This window comes from Solenopsis invicta, chromosome 4 (genome assembly GCF_016802725.1).
Source record: "Solenopsis invicta isolate M01_SB chromosome 4, UNIL_Sinv_3.0, whole genome shotgun sequence".
Taxonomy (NCBI): Eukaryota; Metazoa; Arthropoda; class Insecta; order Hymenoptera; family Formicidae; genus Solenopsis; species Solenopsis invicta.
In genome coordinates this window covers 3,479,869-3,499,837 of record NC_052667.1, presented here as the reverse complement: position 1 = coordinate 3,499,837, position 19,969 = coordinate 3,479,869, and the positions used below count along the sequence as shown (strand labels likewise).

General features: G+C 33.8%; 1 protein-coding gene and 1 long non-coding RNA gene across 3 annotated transcripts in view; one reads left to right on the top strand and one right to left on the bottom strand.

Annotated features, from left to right (window-relative positions):
* Nucleotides 1-18,841, bottom strand: part of LOC105195653 — a 60,783-nt gene extending 41,942 nt beyond the window's left edge. The window contains exons 1-3 of one of the 2 annotated variants that reach the window (XM_039448280.1): nucleotides 18,715-18,841; nucleotides 11,946-12,446; nucleotides 11,514-11,553 (exon numbers count right to left, since the gene is read on the bottom strand). In XM_039448280.1, coding sequence (XP_039304214.1) covers nucleotides 11,514-11,553; nucleotides 11,946-12,239 — 334 coding nt within the window. In that variant the 5' untranslated portion in view covers nucleotides 12,240-12,446; nucleotides 18,715-18,841. Of the gene's footprint in view, nucleotides 1-11,513; nucleotides 11,554-11,945; nucleotides 12,447-17,594 lie in introns of both variants that reach the window. The other variant, XM_039448279.1, reaches the window with a different exon arrangement.
* The window catches only part of LOC105195650, a 264,949-nt gene that overhangs the window by 74,869 nt on the left and 170,111 nt on the right, over nucleotides 1-19,969 (top strand). The window lies entirely within an intron of this gene.

Sequence of the window (19,969 nt, the reverse complement as noted above, 5' to 3'; positions counted from 1 at the left end):
TGCAGACAGAGTCCTCATGTTGCGTGGTGATGACTGCAATGTTATGAACGGCTGTCCGTATTCTGATTATATTGATCCGTCTCGTACAAAGAAACACGATCTACTCGTGTAGCATTAGCCATAATTTTTGCAAGCAATAATCGAAATAATTTTATATTAGTATTTGGTATTTAATGCATCTTTGTCAATGGCCCCAGTTTCTTTGGTATTCCCAGAATTTCTTTTTATTGCTATTTCTTTTTGTCAATATTATTTCAAAGTAATATTTTTTAGTGTTAAATTTTAAAATCGACTCAGATCTAGCAAACGAGCGTGAACAAACGCGAATGAATGAACTTGCTTCAATGATCGCGAAAGTTCTTACAAAGAAAATTTAAAATGAAATATATATATATATATATATATATATATATATATATATATGTATATATATATAGTATAAGATATGTTTTATATTATTACATTAGTTTAAAAACGAAGAGAAATACAAATTGTGAATTTTGAAATTGCATATGTACATGGTGTATGACAAATGTTTGGTAAGATAATTATTTAATTCAAAAAGTATAGACGTAATATTATACATTCATATCCATAAAAAAAAAAAATTACACGATCTCCAATATACGTATTTTAACTATTTTATAGACGACACATTGATATTTAGAGATGAAGTTTCTAATTATAGTACGGAATAAATTTTCAGTCTTGAAATACAGTTATAAAGTTTGACAAGGTAGTAATATCACGATATTAAATTGATAATCAATTTACTAATAAATGCTAACAAGCATCTTATGTTGAAATAAATATAAGTTTATAAATATATTCCATATCATTTTCATCCTTTGATTTGATGTGTGCAATAAATTTATGTCACCTGTTATCCGTTTTATTGTCGCAACTAGCGACTAAATCATAAAAACGTGGTAATTAGTAAGCTTTGATCAGTTCGGCCAACAAAGATTATGCAAGTTTTATAGCAGCGAACTCTTTGATCACACGATAGCGTGTTCGTTAAATTAGTGCCGTGTCAGTTCCGTCCCTAACGAAGACAGAGCGTTACCGACTTTGTTAGATTCTCGAAATATCAAGTTTAAATACTATGACTGACATGATCTTGAGACTAAATTATAAAAGAAAGTTTTTCTTTATGCGGAAACTTATAATTACAATACTGCCAAAGGATGTAATTAAACTAAAATTATATCTATATCTACGAAAAATAATAAATAATGAAAATAAGTATTTTATAAAATGTTGTTTATAATGATGTTTAACATACAATATCATAGAATAATATTTTATCTTTAACATACGATTTATATTAATTGTCAAGATAATTCACGTACGTGACTCTGCAGTTAAAATACATGTGCGTATATGTGGGTGTAAAATCACGCAGTTAATTATACATGTATGCACATGTGTACATGTAAATAAAATGTATTTCTTGTGCCACGAAAAATTTCTTGGGGTCGGAACGTACGTCGTAAAAACTAACTATGAAACGCACCGCTCGTAAAACTGTTTCCGAGACCGCGGGATCAGTATGAACGTTAACCCGAAAAATCTGAAAGTTCGATTCTACCGTGGTGAATTGTACCGCCAGCAAACTTTAATCCCCAAAGTCATTATTGCTTCTTGTTGCTATCGAATGTAAATCGTGCGTCCGAGTCATATAAAAAGATCGTAAGACCTCCGGGCCATCGTAAATCCTGCTATTCTCGCGCTTGAACAATTTCAACGTAAATTATCTCCAAGTCACATGACTCAACGGGAAATATAACGCGCAAAGAATCGAACTTAAACAAAAAGGAAAAAAATAAGCGAAAAAGGAAGGCGGTTGCTAATGTATAATCTAATTTTCTATTTTGCATGAGTGATTCAAAAGTACTTTCGAGATTACATTCAACCGACGTTAATTGTTCTAACACTAATTTTAACGAACCGGGCCTTCGCGTGCCGATGACAAAGGTGCCTAGCGGCAGCAGGGTAACGATTTTTAACATGATGACACGTTAGTCGAGAGGAGAGATCTACGTATTTCAAGCTTGTCACAGACGAGAAGCTCGTATTGCACAGTCAAACGTGCTTCCCTCATATGTGGATCGCGGTTTAGTATAGCGTTGGACACGACATTGCATCACACACAGAACACAGGGATTGGTACGGGAACGAGCTTTGTAGCAATGATACTGTTGTGTTACCGCGCGTAATCGAAACCAAACGTCGCCGTCGTGATATAACCGAGGGTTCGTTTCGTCGAGGAGGAAACGCTATTACCATTTGGACATAAATGCAACCTAACCGTAAACAGCCATATGTACGTAATTTTAAGCGTTTTTAATTTATGTAACCTGTTCATCAGTTCAGTAATTTAAAACAATTTAAAAAAATACAATGGACGTAAATTTAGAACATTTATAATTTAAACAAATAATTATTTTTACACGAAAGAAAGTGATACGTTAAAAAAATGACAAATATGGAAACAGTTACAGATTTATCGATTTATCGATATCATCATCGTTCCACGAGCATCACTTTATTTCAATAAATATATATAACCGAAGTCTCTGCAACAATTCCTCCGTGTCGCCTATAAAAATAATAAATGCGGTATCGCAATAAGTTTCAGTGAAAAGAGTCCAAAGGAACGATCGTGAACGCAGCAGCTTTTACGAGACACGACATTTCGGAAGCAGTAAAATTCTATCCTGTCAAGCGTTCGCATAAAATCCTTGCTCGTCAGCCACAGTGGCGCAAACACAGAAGGGATGTAAGCAGCGTACGTACTCTCGATTCGCGAAAAGAAGAGAAAGGATGGGAGCGATCGTAATTTCGTTGACCGATTAAGCAACGTGGGTAACGTTGTTTCTTCGTTAATGTCACTCATGCGTTTGTAATTTGTAACGTCGTATTACTCGCAACCATAAAGCACTTCTCATTAAAATAAATGCTCCCTTCTTTTGAATATATATACGATAAACATCTTTCTGTAAAAATATTTGGAATATTTCGCAAGCTGATCTTCTTTTACGTGTAACTGTGCATACATGAGATATATTTGAGAAAAATGAGCAAAATAATTATTATACACTTTTGTGAAAGAATTTAATTTACTAATATATGTTTATTCCATAAGTTAATGAGCCTCCATAAGTTAATATGCTTCCATAAGTTAATAGCTTGTTGGACCTAAAACAAATTGAGCTAATGTAAATCACAATGAATTTTAAGAAGAAAATTACAGTCGAGCCTTATTGCGTGTTACCGAATTTTCAATTAAAAAAAAAAAAAAATGATGACACATTTCATGGATATCGAACGAAGTAGTTGTACGCTTGTCGTGCACGTATTACTACTACAGGGGCAATGTTGTCTACTGATGCGCGCACGACGTACAATGCAGAACAAGAAAGAGAAAGACTGACTCAGACGAGACGACGAGAGCGAGACGAAGAAACCATAAACACCCGGAGACTGCTCGAGATGCCGCAAAGATCGTTGCCCTCTCGGAAGAGAGAAGGCGAAGGTCGTAAAGATTTTAGGACTCTTTGGACACGCAAAGTTGACTCGCGCGGCGCTTCGCAAGAATGAAAACGAAGCGTCCTGGCCCGCGTTTCCACCGTAAATTCTTCCATTCCTTGAACGATTTTCATGATTCGCATCGAGTAAGCATCGACCGAGAGGAACTGCACGAGAAGAAAAAGAGATGCATCGCGTACATGTGCTCACGTGTGCAAGTGTGCACTGTCATCAGATCGTTGTCAAGCACTGGGCACTATAATATTTTACGACATTTTTGTAATAGTAGTGAGTTGCCCCGCATAGAGAAAAAGATACGAAGGGGGAAAGAAAGTGACAGATCATTTAACCCCGTGCCTCGTAAAAGAGAACCGGCTCAACTCGCTAGACTGTGACCAACTTTACTACCTATCCTGCGCACCCTCCTGCCTATTCAAGTGCCCTGCTATCAGGTGGCCAAAGCATGCCTCGCTATCCATGACTAAACCATCCTCAAAACCGTTTTGGCTTATGCATTTGCGACTGAAAGTCGCATATCAAGATTTTACTATATTAAATTTCTTTATAAATTTCGATTTTTAAGAAAATCTAATGCGCAATTCTGATTTAGACATTCAATTGTTTTAATTAATTAATTAATACTAATGATAAAATAATGACATTAAATCGGTGTGTTTGACATTGGAAAAATTGCAAAAAAAAACAAAATAAGAAATAAAAAGAAGTATAATAATAGAAAATCAAATTAAAAGATTAATCTTTTATTTAGAAATGTATCTCTGTAATATACTCAAATTTTTTAAACTATGATAATTACGGACAACTTGTATTATTGACTCAAGACTTTAAATTATTCTTTGGACGGATAAAACACGATACATGCCTCAGTAAAGTGACCTAGCTTCTCTTCAATAAATCATAGTGCATTAATACTTTACGTTTTTACGTAATAGCACCATGCACGCTTTAAACAAAAAATGACAAAATAGGATTATTTGCTCAACGATGTACAAGACATATTTTACAAAATTGATCAATTGCCTCTTAATGCTCGGCATTATTGTTCAATATCCAATGACACAATTACTTGATTGTTGCGTCTATTATTCCTCAAAAACCACAACTTTCGTGATAAGCGATAGATTGTGATGATTATAGAATTTTGGAACAAAATACGACGGTACCTGAATATGATTATCAATTCATACCTTATTAAAGTAAAGAAAAAAATTAATAAATATTTGACATCACATGTGATTTTTTATTAAGATTTAATATCTGATGAGATTCTTGTTGAAAAGATGTGTCTACCTTTTGTTAATTTTTATAATCTACATTTATATGTGAAAATTAATTTCAAAATTCAGAAAAATCTATTAAGAATTAAAAAGTACTGAAGTATTCATAAACGTTAAACAATTAGAATTAAAGAAATAAATTTATTAATATTTAAATAATTTTAATTTACTTTAATTGTAAATAAATGTAAATAATACTGATCGATGCGATTAATAAACTAAATGGAAAAATATATATAAATGCTGCGAGGTTTACTACCAATAGTATGCAGTACCGAATGACAAATATTTCAAATTGAACAGACCGTTTTTACAACTTTCTGCTCCGTCACGCTTGATCGTCTGTCGAATATCGCGTGCTGTAATAAATTGGAACGCATTGCTACTTGCCGACAGTTGAACGAGATAAATCAATCTGTTCTGTGAAAGAACATAATCGGGCGCGTTTTGCGAAGGTATCGTAGTCGTAAAACGTAAGAAATACGAAGTTTTCTTTCTCTCAGAATAAAGATGTTTGATAACAAAAAAAGCAACGAGACGGAATTTATAGAGGAAGATCTTCGTAGTATCATCGCACCAATTCCAGTGTTTAGTGTTAAACATCGGTGAAAAATCAAATTTTTGTCGATGTATATTGTAGGTTATATCGTCGCCAGCGAGTCATAACTTTCGCGTCAGTGGCATGACAATGGTAATAACTAAGATCGAGACAAAGGGTGGTTTCATCGTGAGAGGAGTCAAATTGATGCGGGAAACACGCCACTCGGCGCAAAGGATTCGCCTTTTGACGCTCGCATCATAATCGTAAAGTCAACGAAGCAAAAATTCCGCGATCGTAATCCGTACGTGTTGTCGAATCGCATTTTGTATATCTGTCATGGATGCAACGACATCCTTATACAACACCGAGACATTCTACGTGTGAGTAGTCACCTCGAACTAATCGCAAACTTATTGCGTGTTAATAGTATTTGTACGATAAAGTCATAAAGCAAGCATCTTGTGTGCGCTTTGCGCGTAGGAATGGCTACAAATTTCGATCAGATTAATAAATAATTTAATTTATCGCAGTAGCGATAATTCATAACATTAAAAACCGAAAGGAATTTTAATGTAGAAAATTACAAAGAGCTCTCTATATACATGCAACGGTTTGAAGGCCAATATTGATTATTACGATCTTTAGACCTAATATTTATACAGCAATAATATAAAATTGCGTTTTAATTAGAATTCCAGAATTGAGAAAATACGTCTCGACATCGTGCCATATTTGAGAAAATACTTAAATATTTTTAAAATAGTCCAAGTCAAGTTGTTTATGATCATATATAACCTATATCAGCGTTCATGCCTACTGCGTTTCTTTTTCTTAACGGAGATAAACGCTGACACGTTTCAAATCAGTGTTTACAATTACGGATCTTAGACAGCATTGGCTTAAATAAAAGAATCTATTGCGCTACTGAAGCATTCCTATTAATATCTAATCTGTATTTAATAATTTATCTACTTCTAACGTAATCTTAATATTGTAACATCAAGAGTAATCTGAAAATGTCATAAATACTATTTCAAAATGGCACGTGCATCCTTGGAAATGGCAGTTTTATTTTTAGAGCGTTTTGTACAATAAATCCATTTTTCTCGGCTCGATCAAAGGACAACCGCAAGAGCGATCATCGAATTTTGTAAATGGTTAGTCTAAACGAAATGTCATCACGCGCAGGCCAGGCAAGAAAGAAAACCGACACCGGGCTCTTCGCATGATTTACGAGTAGGATTTTCGGTGAGGTCCTCACCGAAAGAGAGTTAACGATCGTAAAAATCTTATGATGATCAGAGATGAGAATACGAGAGTTCTCTCTCTCTCTCTCTCTCTCTCTCTCTCTCTTTGGGTGTAACCGCAAATGGTTTTCCTTCGATTAACTTTCCGAGAACGATAATGAATCTATTTATACGTATAAAATATGCTGTTAAAAATCCGTGGTTAGATTTCTCTTCCTCCGAGATATTCTTCGAGTTTCATGTTAGTGGTTACTTGGCAACGTATTCAGTAAAAAAATATTTATCAATTAAGACAATTTATTTTGCTCAATGATACGTATATACATACATACATAGCAATTGTACAAAGCTAATCTAACAGACGAGAATAAATTACATTTATCAGGCCAAGGAAAGTGATCATAATATTTTAATTGACTACATGTTTACAATTAAGTAAAAAACAAACCATCCGACAAACAAGCATACTTTTGTTTTATGTAAAGCATAAAATAGAGTTAGATAAAGTTTTTGTTTTTCATTATTCAATTCTGATCTTTCAGCCATAAAAATTTTTAGTGAAATCTGTATCGCTATTAAAAATCTATTAATGAGTTTTAATTACATTAGAATATCTTATCAGATATTCTATGTCTATACTTCGATATCGGATTCAAAATTCCTGGATGCACGTAGTTACTCTACGTAAGAATAACGAATGATGCGTTATTAAAAGCCCGTACTTAATGTTTCGAAATGCAAGCTCGTAAAGGCAAACTTTACAACCTCCGTATATTCGTCATAATATCACTCTCCAAGTTGAAGCATAACATCTTCGAGACACCATGGCGTGATGCCGACTTTTCGTATTATTTGATATCACTTCCATTATTATCGATCGCGATACCACGAAGCTATGCTTGTGTTAATTTCGGTGATCACGTATGCGTCATAAATTAATTAGCGTTTATTTGCGTTATCTTATCTCCCGCGTTCTAGCGGGATTTATGTAAGTATAAGCGAAATTTCCGGTAACTTCGCGAAAATAAATGCAATTTCTTGGCCTAAGAAATTGCTTTCGAAAATCACTTAAAATAATACGTTACTTCGCGTACCAGAAGAAATTACGCGAATAAAGAAACCACGATGAGGGAATGTTTAATGATGAATATACTGTTCACGAGGATGTTCCTTTCCACCGTGCTTCTTCGTTCCCGTAAAAAGATTTTACAATCCCGCTGTGGTATTATCCCAGTGGGAAATTGTAGATGCAGATGTATACAGTGATATTTCTCTCTCTCTCTCTCTCTCTCTTTCTCTTTTTCTTTGTAGGAAAGAGAGAATGTGTCGAGAGAGAACCGTGTTGTCAATTCAGGTTTAGTGGTTAGTCCTGCGCACAGATTTTTGCTTCCTTCAACCCATTTACGTCCGGGAACAAACTATTTCGTCCGAAAGCGAGCAAAATAACGGTAACTTTTAAAAACGAGCTGGATCGTAAAAGCAAAAGCGAGCTCCTAGGTTTCGACTTTGGTTATAAGTTCGTATTATATTAGCCGAGTTCGCATGGCCCGCCGACCAACGAGGACGCTCGTAAAACCAGGGTTAACATTCGGTTGGGTTGTCAAGTGAAAGAGTGGCTTGAATTTCGTTGGGATCCCTGTGAACGACGTTATAAGTATGCTAGTTCACTTACACACCCAACACTTGCGTTACAAGCTTAGAAGAGACAATGACAAACACGATTCACGTAGGCTCTCCGCATAGATTATTGTTGAGGAACAGGCCAAAACGATTTCGACACTATTGCTTTTCGAAAAATTTTCTTGTCGTAATCTTTCGGCCAAGTTGTGAATTTGCAAATATTTTTTCCTACGTATCGTATAATTCTATCTCTCTTACATATATGTGATACACAGTGACTTGTTTTACTTACAAGCAAAAGTGTACTTTTATTTCAAAATCCGTAGGAGAAAAATGAGGTAAAGAAATTGAGAATGTCGAATGCAATGGTCGATTTAGCAATCTCGGAGACAGTGTGAGAATTGTTCTTCCGTGAAAGACGATCCCTCTTTCTTCTCCTTCGAATGACATTTTGATGCTCGCGTACGATATAACGGTTTAAAGTGTACGCGTGAGGGTAAGCAATAACCTTCTTTGCTTGAGTGCACTGAATGCCAATCTTTGTTCCTAGATTCCGCGACGGAGGAGGTCCCACTATCTCGCCACTATAATTTATTCTATAATTATTTCGCTTGATTACAACCGAAGAGCGGTACCAGGAACGAAATGCAGCCGATTATTATCGCGGTTCGTGAACTTTGACGTTCCGTCGTATTTTTGCGTAGGTCGCCCGGTAAAAGGCCGAACAACCACAAAGAATCATGCATTCCTAACTGCACTCTCTATGTGCACAACATAACAGTCGCGCGTAAACAACAAAATCTGTGGATTGTCATTTCTCGCACTAAAACGTTGATTAGAATGTTCTTATTTAATAAACAGTTACAGCACGATTTATATTTGTTTAATTATATTGATCAGCGCGCTAACCCCTGACGTCGTTGGATACCCATTCGAACTTATAAATAATTGCATCGCGCTGTCGTCACTCGTCATATGATATCAAAAGGAAGTATCTTTAAGATATCTTTCTTGTTATTGTTATCGCAAGAAAGAACTGTCCTGCTGTCGGAGAGAAAGTTACTCGTACAGTAAACTCTTATAATAGAAATAATTAGAACGATTTAAATAAATAATGTTTATGTCACAACTCTCAAGTTTTTACATTTTTTACGAACTTTGTTTTATCGTAATAAAATTGTAAGTATTGAGATTAGATAATCGCGAGACACTTTGCAAAGATTAAATGTTATTAGAGTATTTAAAAAAGTTATATTGTTACAATATATTCACGTTATATTATGCGTGCATTACGCAATACGTGCAAACTCACGCAATTGTGTTCTAATAATACAAATTTTGTAAAGCTTGAAATTTTTCATTATTACTACTAAATTATTATTTTTTCTAATTCCAATCTATCTAACTTACTTTTATATTTCTTAATATCGTACCGATGTTATCAAAATATTCTGGAACTACACGACAGATCTATCATTATATTTTTATTTTTTCAAGCTTTGCTCGAAGTGTTGTCTTTTCTATCTCTCTTGACTATTAAAAAGAAATGAAACTACCCATGCGATAGTAATGTATATCTGTTATTAATAATTCAAAACTTACTTTACTTTGAACTTTAATGAATTTATGTGTATCGGGGATATAAAATAATATTAATTTTAATAAAACACGCAAGACGCTGGCAAGTACTTTTTAATTGTATTCAAAAAGCATAAAGATTTGTGCTACTTTTTGATGTTAATACATTTTCAAATCACGTATAATTGAGAATGTGCAACTTACAATAAAGATTGCGTTTCGCAAGTACGCGGGAGATGAAAGATAACGAGGGAAAATGTGTGCAACAGGTAGGCAATCGCAGTTTTCATCGCGTACATGTGTGTTTATCATCTAGAGACGTAATGGTGAATAAGTGATCACACATATTTTCATAATGTTAGTATATGTACACTTAATAAAAAAGCTATTTATTTGTGAAGTTTTTTTTATTTTCATTGAAGTTATAAATTATTTGATATCGACCGCCATAAATTATGCGCGTACATTAAAACACTCAAAATTTAAAAAAAGAAAATTATTTAACTGTCAACAAATACGAATTGTAATTGCGCGGGTATTTTAATTTTCTTTAAGTTAATGTGGTTGAGAGAGATAGAAAAGATTTAGCACCACGACTAAAAGTCTTGGATTTAGGAGATTAAGGTAAAATTATATAAGAATTTAGAAGAATATTATTACATTTACAGTAGAGAAAATTGCTTACGACACATTAATTGGTTGCAAACAGAACAAAATTACGCGATTGTTACATACAATTGAAAATAATGATCCTGTAAGTATATGAGAAAACTTGCGCTTAAAACAAATCTGAAACGTACTTTGTCAAAGAAAGAAATGCTTTCTCAGAGCTACAAAATGTAGAATTTTAACTTCCTTGCACAAGAAATTTACTTATTTCAGATTATAGTCAGTTACGTAGACATTGCGTGTAGAACGCAACAAAATAATTTTTATTTAAATCAATGAAAGAGCATATTGCATATTATTTCTCCATTTCTACTAATCACACTATCAAATACCATTCGCGTTGCGACGTAAAGGTCGCGATATCGTGGGCTAAATAACGCGTTATTAGATGCTACGGCCTATACGAGATGTTCAAATGCCAGACGGATTGCATCTTATGCATAAGCGCGTTGAATGATATAGCACATAGGATCGGGTGAACTTGTGACGCTATTGCTGTAAAACATATGTAATGCATGCAGCGATAACCAGATCAAGAATTGTATTGTATTGTATGTATTATGTTAGAAAAAACTGCAAGTCAAACATAAGAATAGTTTATCGTGACTCGACATAGACATGAGCTAATCATGAATTTTAATTTAATTTAAAATAGCATACACGCAGATAATACAAGTATTCCTACTTATTCTTTTTACATGATTTTACTCATGTTATTTATATTAATGATTTTTTTATGTTAATTATATAATTATTTGTTTAATGTTCTGAAGCTTATCTTTTAAATATTGCATAAATATAAAAAAAAACAATCTCTGAATATTTGATGCAATGTTAACGCACTAATTTTAAATGTTTATAGATTAAAATTCATAATGAGACAAACTATGTTTCCATTTTTATCTTTACTGTACACTCACGTTTCTTTACACGTGATTTAATTTATACATGAAATTAATCATCATTTGTCTCATCTAAGCAATAAACAACAACTTATTATATAATATACAGTATATCAATATTACTTACATTTTCTGTGGGAAATGATGTTTAAAATCGATGATGGCACCTGTTAAGAAAAAAAAAAAAACATAGTAGTACACAAATAATAAAAAATATATTATAATTGCAATGTGCGATATATATTAGCAAGATTAACAAACAATACAGTAAAATTAAAAATTAAAAATCTTATTTTCTCTACTAAAGAACTTCATTCTGAGATTAATCATTTGGTTTCAACATAAAAATAATAAGTTAAAAATATAGATCAATTTACAATTTAAAATTTATTTAATTTACTTATGCAATTTTTCGAAATTACTGAACTGTGATCAGTATAAAAGATAAACATTATTTCCAGTTGCCGATTAAATATTTAATTTTTCACATCAATTTTTCGCAATCGGAATGAAATTATAAGTTTTCTAAAATCCCTTTAAGAAATAAAAAAAGACTAACCTCTTCAGGTAATCTTTTATGCTCTTCGCTCAATTTTCTCGCTCTTGTTAAAGCTATCTGATCTGCCGATAATCTTTTTCTTCTCAGATAAATAGAGCACAATTCACAACTACATGCTCGAAATTGGCAGTAATGCTTGTGTCCTTTGAGCTTAATTGCCACCACTCCATGAATTTTGCATCGTCCACACGTCGGATCCTTCCGATCAGATTTCCTTCTTTTAGTGGGTGTCGAATCTGCTGATTCGTATTCTAATTTTCTCTTCATAGGTCTACTTCTTTCATCGTTACTCATGGCGCTCGAAGAACTTTAATATTAATTGACGAAAAGCCGTTCTCCTCTTCTCTTGTCACAATGATTGTGATCAGATCTTTCACCAAGAGCAAAGAAATTGACGGATCTGGTTTCGTTCAAACGAGATAACGGCGATTATTATCCGTTGTCTTGTGCATAGAGCTGTTTTGCAAATTCTTCTATCTCTATCCAATATCACTCTACTTTCTGAAACATGAAATGAATTATTTTGATTATTTAAATAATATAAAGAAAGATCGAACTTAAACGTGTTGAAAATACGACAATATAATATGATGCCTTAGCAAATAGCAAATAACATAAAAAGGAAACAAGACATTTTCATGTAAACATATTGTCACTTACATCTAAATTTATAAGACAATCGTGTTAATACCAACTGTATATACAGGGCCACTTCGACCAATTCTGATTTATTCTTATTTTAATCGACGATTAACGCTTAAGTAGCTGGCATTATTTGTTGTCATTTTAACGTCAAAATATTGCAAAAAATACCATTTTTACGTAAAAATGAAATAATGTTGCTATTTCGATAATTAAAGTTAATTGAAGTTGACCAAAGTGGCCCCCGTATATGCGAGCCAAGTATACAGCCCGGCATTTATTTTATTATTCCGATAATCGATTTGTAATCGTAAAATCATATTTTGCGTGTATAGAGTATTTATTATGCAAAGTAACTTGCAATCTATTTTCTACCTTTTTTTTGAAAATTTTTGAAATATTTCTTTAAAATAACCAATGCGATAGTGTTGGTAAATTTATATAACTCTAGTCCGATACAAGGTATTTGAAGCTATTATAATGCAGCTTGCGCAAGCATTCTAATATTAAATAGTCGAATTAAATGTTAGATGAATGCGTGTAGACGTTAACTAAAACTGGCGAAAAGCGTGATACTAAGAATACGTCTTTGGATAGGTCGTTTGTTATGGAATATGTGCAACAACGGAATTCCGTAAGATCTATTAGCCACTCGTGTATGCAAGTCTCAAGATAAAGGATACCCGAGCCTGAAATGGGTAATGGATAAGCTCGGTATCTCTATAAAAGTTATGATAAATTCTGACATGGCTAAAGCCACTATGAAGGACACGGGAGTCACGACCTCGTGAAGGTAAAGATACGTTTCTCCTGGCATCGCCGCAGATGGTCATGGTAAAAGTGAGGTGAGATAAAAGATACGCAATACCAGAGAAATACAGCACATCAAAACCTGTCTCATTAAACATTCGTGGCTTATCTAAGAGCGAAAGATCACAAATCGCGCAAGAAGAATAGCTAACTATCCTAAGTAGAGCGAAATTCAAATTCCGTAGATTTAATAGGGCGTCACGTGAATACGTATTGCTTGAATCTTACTGTTTTCATTATATAAGAATTTTATCGTATTTAACCATGATTGTCTTTAAAGGCAAGACTAAAAAAGTTAATGATAGAATGAATAGTATATTTTAGCATTAATAAAAATAATCGATAAATATTAACTTAAATAATAAATTTTGAATAATTATGCGCGATAAAAATGCATGTGTATATTTACTTTTGTACAGTTAGTAGAATATTTGGTAAATAAATATCAAAACTTTGAGAAATATTATTTTCCGTTACATTACATAGATGAGAGTATTACAATCACTTTGAAATATACGTTGAATGAGCGTTGCCTCATTATTACAATGAACGTAATGATGTTAATGTATCTGATATGCTCATAAAAAAAAATGCAAAATAAGTTATCAAATCATAAATATTTTTTTGTAATGCATTGGGCGAAAAAGTTTAATTTATATCATTAGTCAATTTTAATATATGAACGTGAACTCTCTTTTGAAATTCTAAGAATGATGTTCAATACTACTTTGTTGCTATTATTTTTCTTTCTCTTTCTCAAACATATAATTATTTTTAGCTTGTTGTAAGTTTTAATAATACGAAAAAAAACCGTCAGCGATGACACAATTTTTATAATACAAATGATTATTGCTTTGTAATAATAAATGGCCACGAGAACTTAAAATCTATATGCGATACGAGTATCACTTGTAAAGTCACATAATTTACAATGTATTCCGCAATGTCTCGACCAACTCATTAAATCATAATCACATCGGTCCGCATTAATCAAAAACAATATAAGAATTGAATACAGGATCGCAATAAGTAATCTTGAATGTTTTTTTTTATTTTAAAATTTAATAACAATATTAAACAATATATTCATGCAATTAATTAATCATGTAATCTTACTCGTATTTCTTAAGAGAATGCACCTTCAGATTTCTTAAATTAGAATACCTCTGCGGTCATCATCTATCTGTTTCCAGTTACGTTTTTCTGTTGCTAAAGAGATTCATGACAGTCCCATTCTAGCATTAATAATGATAATAAGCATATTGCAAAGAACATTTGTCAAATTCTCATTTGAAGAAGCATGACAGGAAAATTTCCAGACACTGCACGCTGAGATATTTACAAATAATATACAGAGACATCTAGCACATTAAAATTTCATGAGAAGTGCATATTTCTTTCTGTGTCAATTATATGTACACTTATATTATATGCTCGCAAGGACTCGAGATAAATTGCGCATACGCCGCGTTATCGAGGAATATCGCCGCGGAGGCGATCTCTACGAATGGATTCGCGATAAAGCGAGGAGCGCAACCGCATCTCGGTAGGAAGCAAATACATCTCCGCCTAGTTACATTGTAGTACGCCGTTCGCGCGACTTTTTAACTAACTACGACTTCCTGGCACGTCGGCGCGGAGGCAGATGCCATCGGTACAGTCACACGCAAAAGTATTTCAAATTGTGAAAATAGTGAAAAATTATTCTCTCAGCATTTAACTTTTGTATATTGTACGCGCGTTATTTTCGAGTTCGTGATATCATTGCTTTTACTTCCTCATGTAAGTATTCTATATTGCTTTACTATTTAACAAAGTATGCGCTAACGTAAGAAGTATTAAGTTACATATTTTATATTTGTATTTAATTTAAATGTAATATAATAAGTTGCATTAAAAATATGCTGTGAGAGAAAAAAATCATTGCAATTACTATAATTTAACTATAATTCATGGTCATTTATGTGCCAACTATATATTTATAGTTGTTTTAATCATGCAAATTATAGTTATTAATTATTACTTATAATAATGATTGCATTTATTACACAGAAATGTTTATTTTTACCATCCACATTTTAACATTTTACTATATTAATATTTGAAATGATTATAATTTATAGTAAAATTTCGTCACAGTTGGTAGAACTATCAACACAATGTTATTTCTAATATCATAACAGTGGTAACTATAAAAATAGTTATTAACCGTCATTACTTTACCATCCATTTATACATGTAATTATAAATTACAAATGCCAAATATTTTTTTCCGTGTACGTTTTTATTTATATCATACTTGCTTAAATATTTTTGCGAGCGACTGTATTAGAAATTATATCTCGCCTAATCTAACTTGTCAGATTTCTTTTTAACCTTATTCCAATATTGCTGTTGTCACACTTTCGTCTATTGATCTATCAATTTACTGTTCTCATTTTTTCTAATATTTTTCTAATATTTTTATTTACATTGTTATTTAAAGCTGCTATTGTCATTATTGTTATTAGTAGTAGTTTCATCATCAACATTATTAATTTTGTTTGTAGTATCCGCGCTCATTGAAACATTTTATTTGATATGATATATATTAATTTATATACACTGAAAGAAAAAGTCGTTTTATTTAAATTAATATATTATTAGTACTATTTAAATAACTTTTATATCAAACCAGTAATATTTACTTGTTTGATGTAAATAACTTATTTGAATAATACTAATAACATTTATTTGAATTAAGCAATCTTTTTTTATCAGTGTATTCAATTAATTATGAAATATGATATGATAGCGTTCCATAATTTTAGCATAAGAATTGACAAAACTGTATTTCGATAGTTATAGGAAATTATACTAGAGAAATCTCTGGTACAGTTTTAATATAATTTATTATCCTTTAAAAAAAAAAATTAAAAGTACAAGTTTCCAAGATAATCGCATTACCGTAGAATATTGCGGACAGGAGGAAGCCTATCAGATGAGTACTACAAACAAATCGCATATACATTTTTAGATATTTTTATTGCATTTAATGTTTGAGTGTCATTGATCTGATCTGAAATTGCATTTTTTGTAACGAATTAGAGATCAAGGGAATGACCCTCTTCCCTCTCCCTTCTGTTTCTCTGATCCATTTCTTCATACACAATATGGATACTTATTTTCTATTAGAGATTGAAATAAATCTACATTGACAGAAATGGACATAAATAAAAAATCACGCAGAAGTTAAAGTGATTTGACCGATGTATAACTTTATAAATTTATAACTTTGAGACAAAACGCGAAATGAAACAGAATCGTATAAATACTCACGAGAAGCTGCAAGTTTTCTTGCAAATAGACAATTGAAACTTTCGTGTCGTCGTAAACTCGGAGGCAATGCTGATATCGGTTGTGTCGTAAAATTTGCACGCGAGATTTCTCAAGACTGAGGCTTGGTTTGAATCAAAATGCTCTTTTTATTTTCGTATATTTTTCACGTGCGTTAACATTATTGCCACTATATAAATAAGAGATGAACAAATCGTATAAAAGTGAAGTAGAAAATATCTTTTTTTTTTTTATTAGACTTATTGCTATAAATATACAGTTTTGAAAGATAGAAAGAAGAATGTATAATCTAAAAAACACTTTTAAAGTGTTTATAAGTATGCGTGTAAGTGCACAGTATAATGTATTTTTTCAATAATAATGTGTGTGTTGCGTCAATAATTGCGTCAATAATATTTTGTGTAATATTTTTATCTCTGATAATAGATATATTCATAAATCGTTGCGCTTAAGCTATAGGCATCACATGATATGTTGCCGTACAAGAGATTAGAATACACTGTAAAAAACACTGAAGTGAATTTCTTTGATGATCATTTTACGAGAAAGTAGCTGAAAGTTAATACCGGTATTATTAAAATATACTCTAGCCGAAGCTGCGCGCGCGTAGGAACGGAGCAACTCTCACCTCGATAATACGTACCTACATAAAGTCTTTTTAAGTAATTAAGCCAATTTACACAAAACTCTTAATCAAAACGTTTTATTTTTTTTTTATTTCTTATATTACTGTGTTATTCCTGGCTTTTCTGGCTTGGCGATAGACGTCATGTTGTTTTACCAAAAGTTAGCGCGCGCAGCAATAACATTTAATTGCAACCAGTCAAGCAATAACAAATTCTTTGCGACAAAAGGACTTACCCTGTTGTCTGTCTCTTTCTCTTTCTTTCTCTCTCTCTCTCTCTTTTTCTCTTTTTTTCTCTTTCTGTGCCTTCTTGCTGGCTCGCAGTGGTTGTTTCGTATAATGAAGGCTTTGGATAAATTGACGGTGTTCGTGTGAGGGTCCACTGGCTCTCGTCACGCGCGAGCAACACTGTATCTAGTAATCACGCAAGATCCGCCGGCGCGGCTCGCGGCGCGGCGCGCTCGATCGAAAAGAATCCCCTTACCCGCGTGTATCGCATACGGAATTCTCGCGTAATTCGTTCGTTACCGCGCGGCCGTCTGCAGCACCCTGGCTGCGCCACACGTGCACGTTCGTATGACTGCGATTTAGAGACGTACAGCATCCGCTGCGCGATCCTTCGCGTTGCACGGTACTCGCACGTCGCGACGGCACTTTACGATCGTAATACGAAATACGAGCATACGGAATTAAAAGAGGAGGAAGGGAAAGCAGACGGCAAGAAGTCTTCGCCTCGGGAAATGGACAGTTTCCTCCTCTCTTTGTCACTTTTCTAGCGCGTTTTCTCGTCTCGCCCTCTTTTCTCGCGGTGCACACCTTTTTCCCGCTTACGAGATATATGTATACATATATCTTGAATATTGTAATTCAAATTATAATTTAATATCATATGTATTCGTATATCCTTCAATAAATTGTCTTGGGTTTTTTTTTCCGAACGATATGTAGGTACGATCGCACGAAGGTGCGGTAGTCGGCAAGAGATAAATAGCGCGACAATTAAAGCGAGCGGTAAAATCGCGAGCACTCGTGATGCACACGCGCACTTCGTTCAAGGTCTTGTTTTTCTTCTTCGTCGCGTATCACACTGCTCTATCGTCGTTGAATTGCCTTCTTTCGAACGCGCGAGTTTTTCCTCTCTATCTGTCGTCGTCGTCGTCGTCGTCGTCGTCGTCGTCGTTGTCGTCGTCGTCGATAAATCTTCGTAAGTTGACAAATTTACAAACTCCAAGCCAGTTTGTTAGATTTATCCCGGAAAATCCCGCTGCGAAGTGAGAATCCAACGGTACCGACGCGAAATTGCAATACGGAGACGAGGAAAAAAAAAAGGAAACAGCGAAGCGTATCAAGACATACCGTCGGGATCAGCCGAGAGACAGCCGTCAATATGATCGATGCGCACTTGCATGCAGTTCGTAACTTACTAAGACCGCTGGTAACCTGGGGTAGTGGACGGAGGGATTTTTCCCACCACTTTGACCATCTCCAACGCAAGTGCAGCGGGAACCACGTGACTGCTCGGCAGCCTCGTGCTTAGATGGAACGTAAGGCGCTTTCGGGGCCCATATACATTTTTTAATATTTTTAATATTTTTTTTTTACTATATCAATCATATGAAAAGTGTACTAGGAACATTGTTAAACGCGTACATTGCCGTTATCTAAATGTAATAATAAAATTTATAAAGAAGAAATAAAATTAATTTATTGTCAGCACACGAAATATTATTTTTCTTCCATATAAGTTTTTAATTTTCTATTTGCACGATATATACTCCCTGAATGTATCTAAATTAAACAAGCATTCTTTCTTTCCCTTAGATTAAGCTTTTCGGAATTTCTAATTTTTTTTTTAATTTATTTAAAAATTTTATAAAACTTATATGAGAGAAAAATAATAATTTATCACCTGATAATAATACATTTTAATTTAATCAGTTGTTCCACATAAAATTAATAAATTTTATTACCCATGTACATAACATTATATAACGACAATACACGCGTTTAGTATTGTTCTTAATACTTTTTAAGTTATTAATATAATAAAAAAAAAAAATTAAGAAAAGAACGCAAGTGTGTGTCTCGATACGTTTTGCTACTTTTTTCATCGCTTCCGCATTGCAATCTCACGACGTCAAATTATAATATAAGCGAATTATATCATTACCAATGTGACCTTCTGCATTTCCTTGACATTTCCTATTTCCTTCCACGACATGCAGGCTTAAACAGTACGGGCCACGTATCTCGATGCAACATGTACGCTACTTAGGGTCATGCACTTAGGTATGACGCGTATGACACTGCTGCGCATGCGTGAAAAAGTCCCTCCGTCCCTCTGATCTGCTGGTAGCGGTGGCACAACGTGAAATACATGCTACCCACGAACGACGAAGGGTGGGAGTACGTCGCGGTAAGGATAGCGGACACGATAGTCGTATCAAGGGGGTGCGCGACGCGCGGGAGATGTGGTTGGCTGGGAAGGGATGGCTCTCGCGCGACGATATAGCGGTCGTCCGGGTGGCGGTGACACGCGGCTTCGAAACATTGAGGTTTTACGATTGAATTCGTTCGACTGACAGAGACGATCCGCCGCGTCAGATTGTAC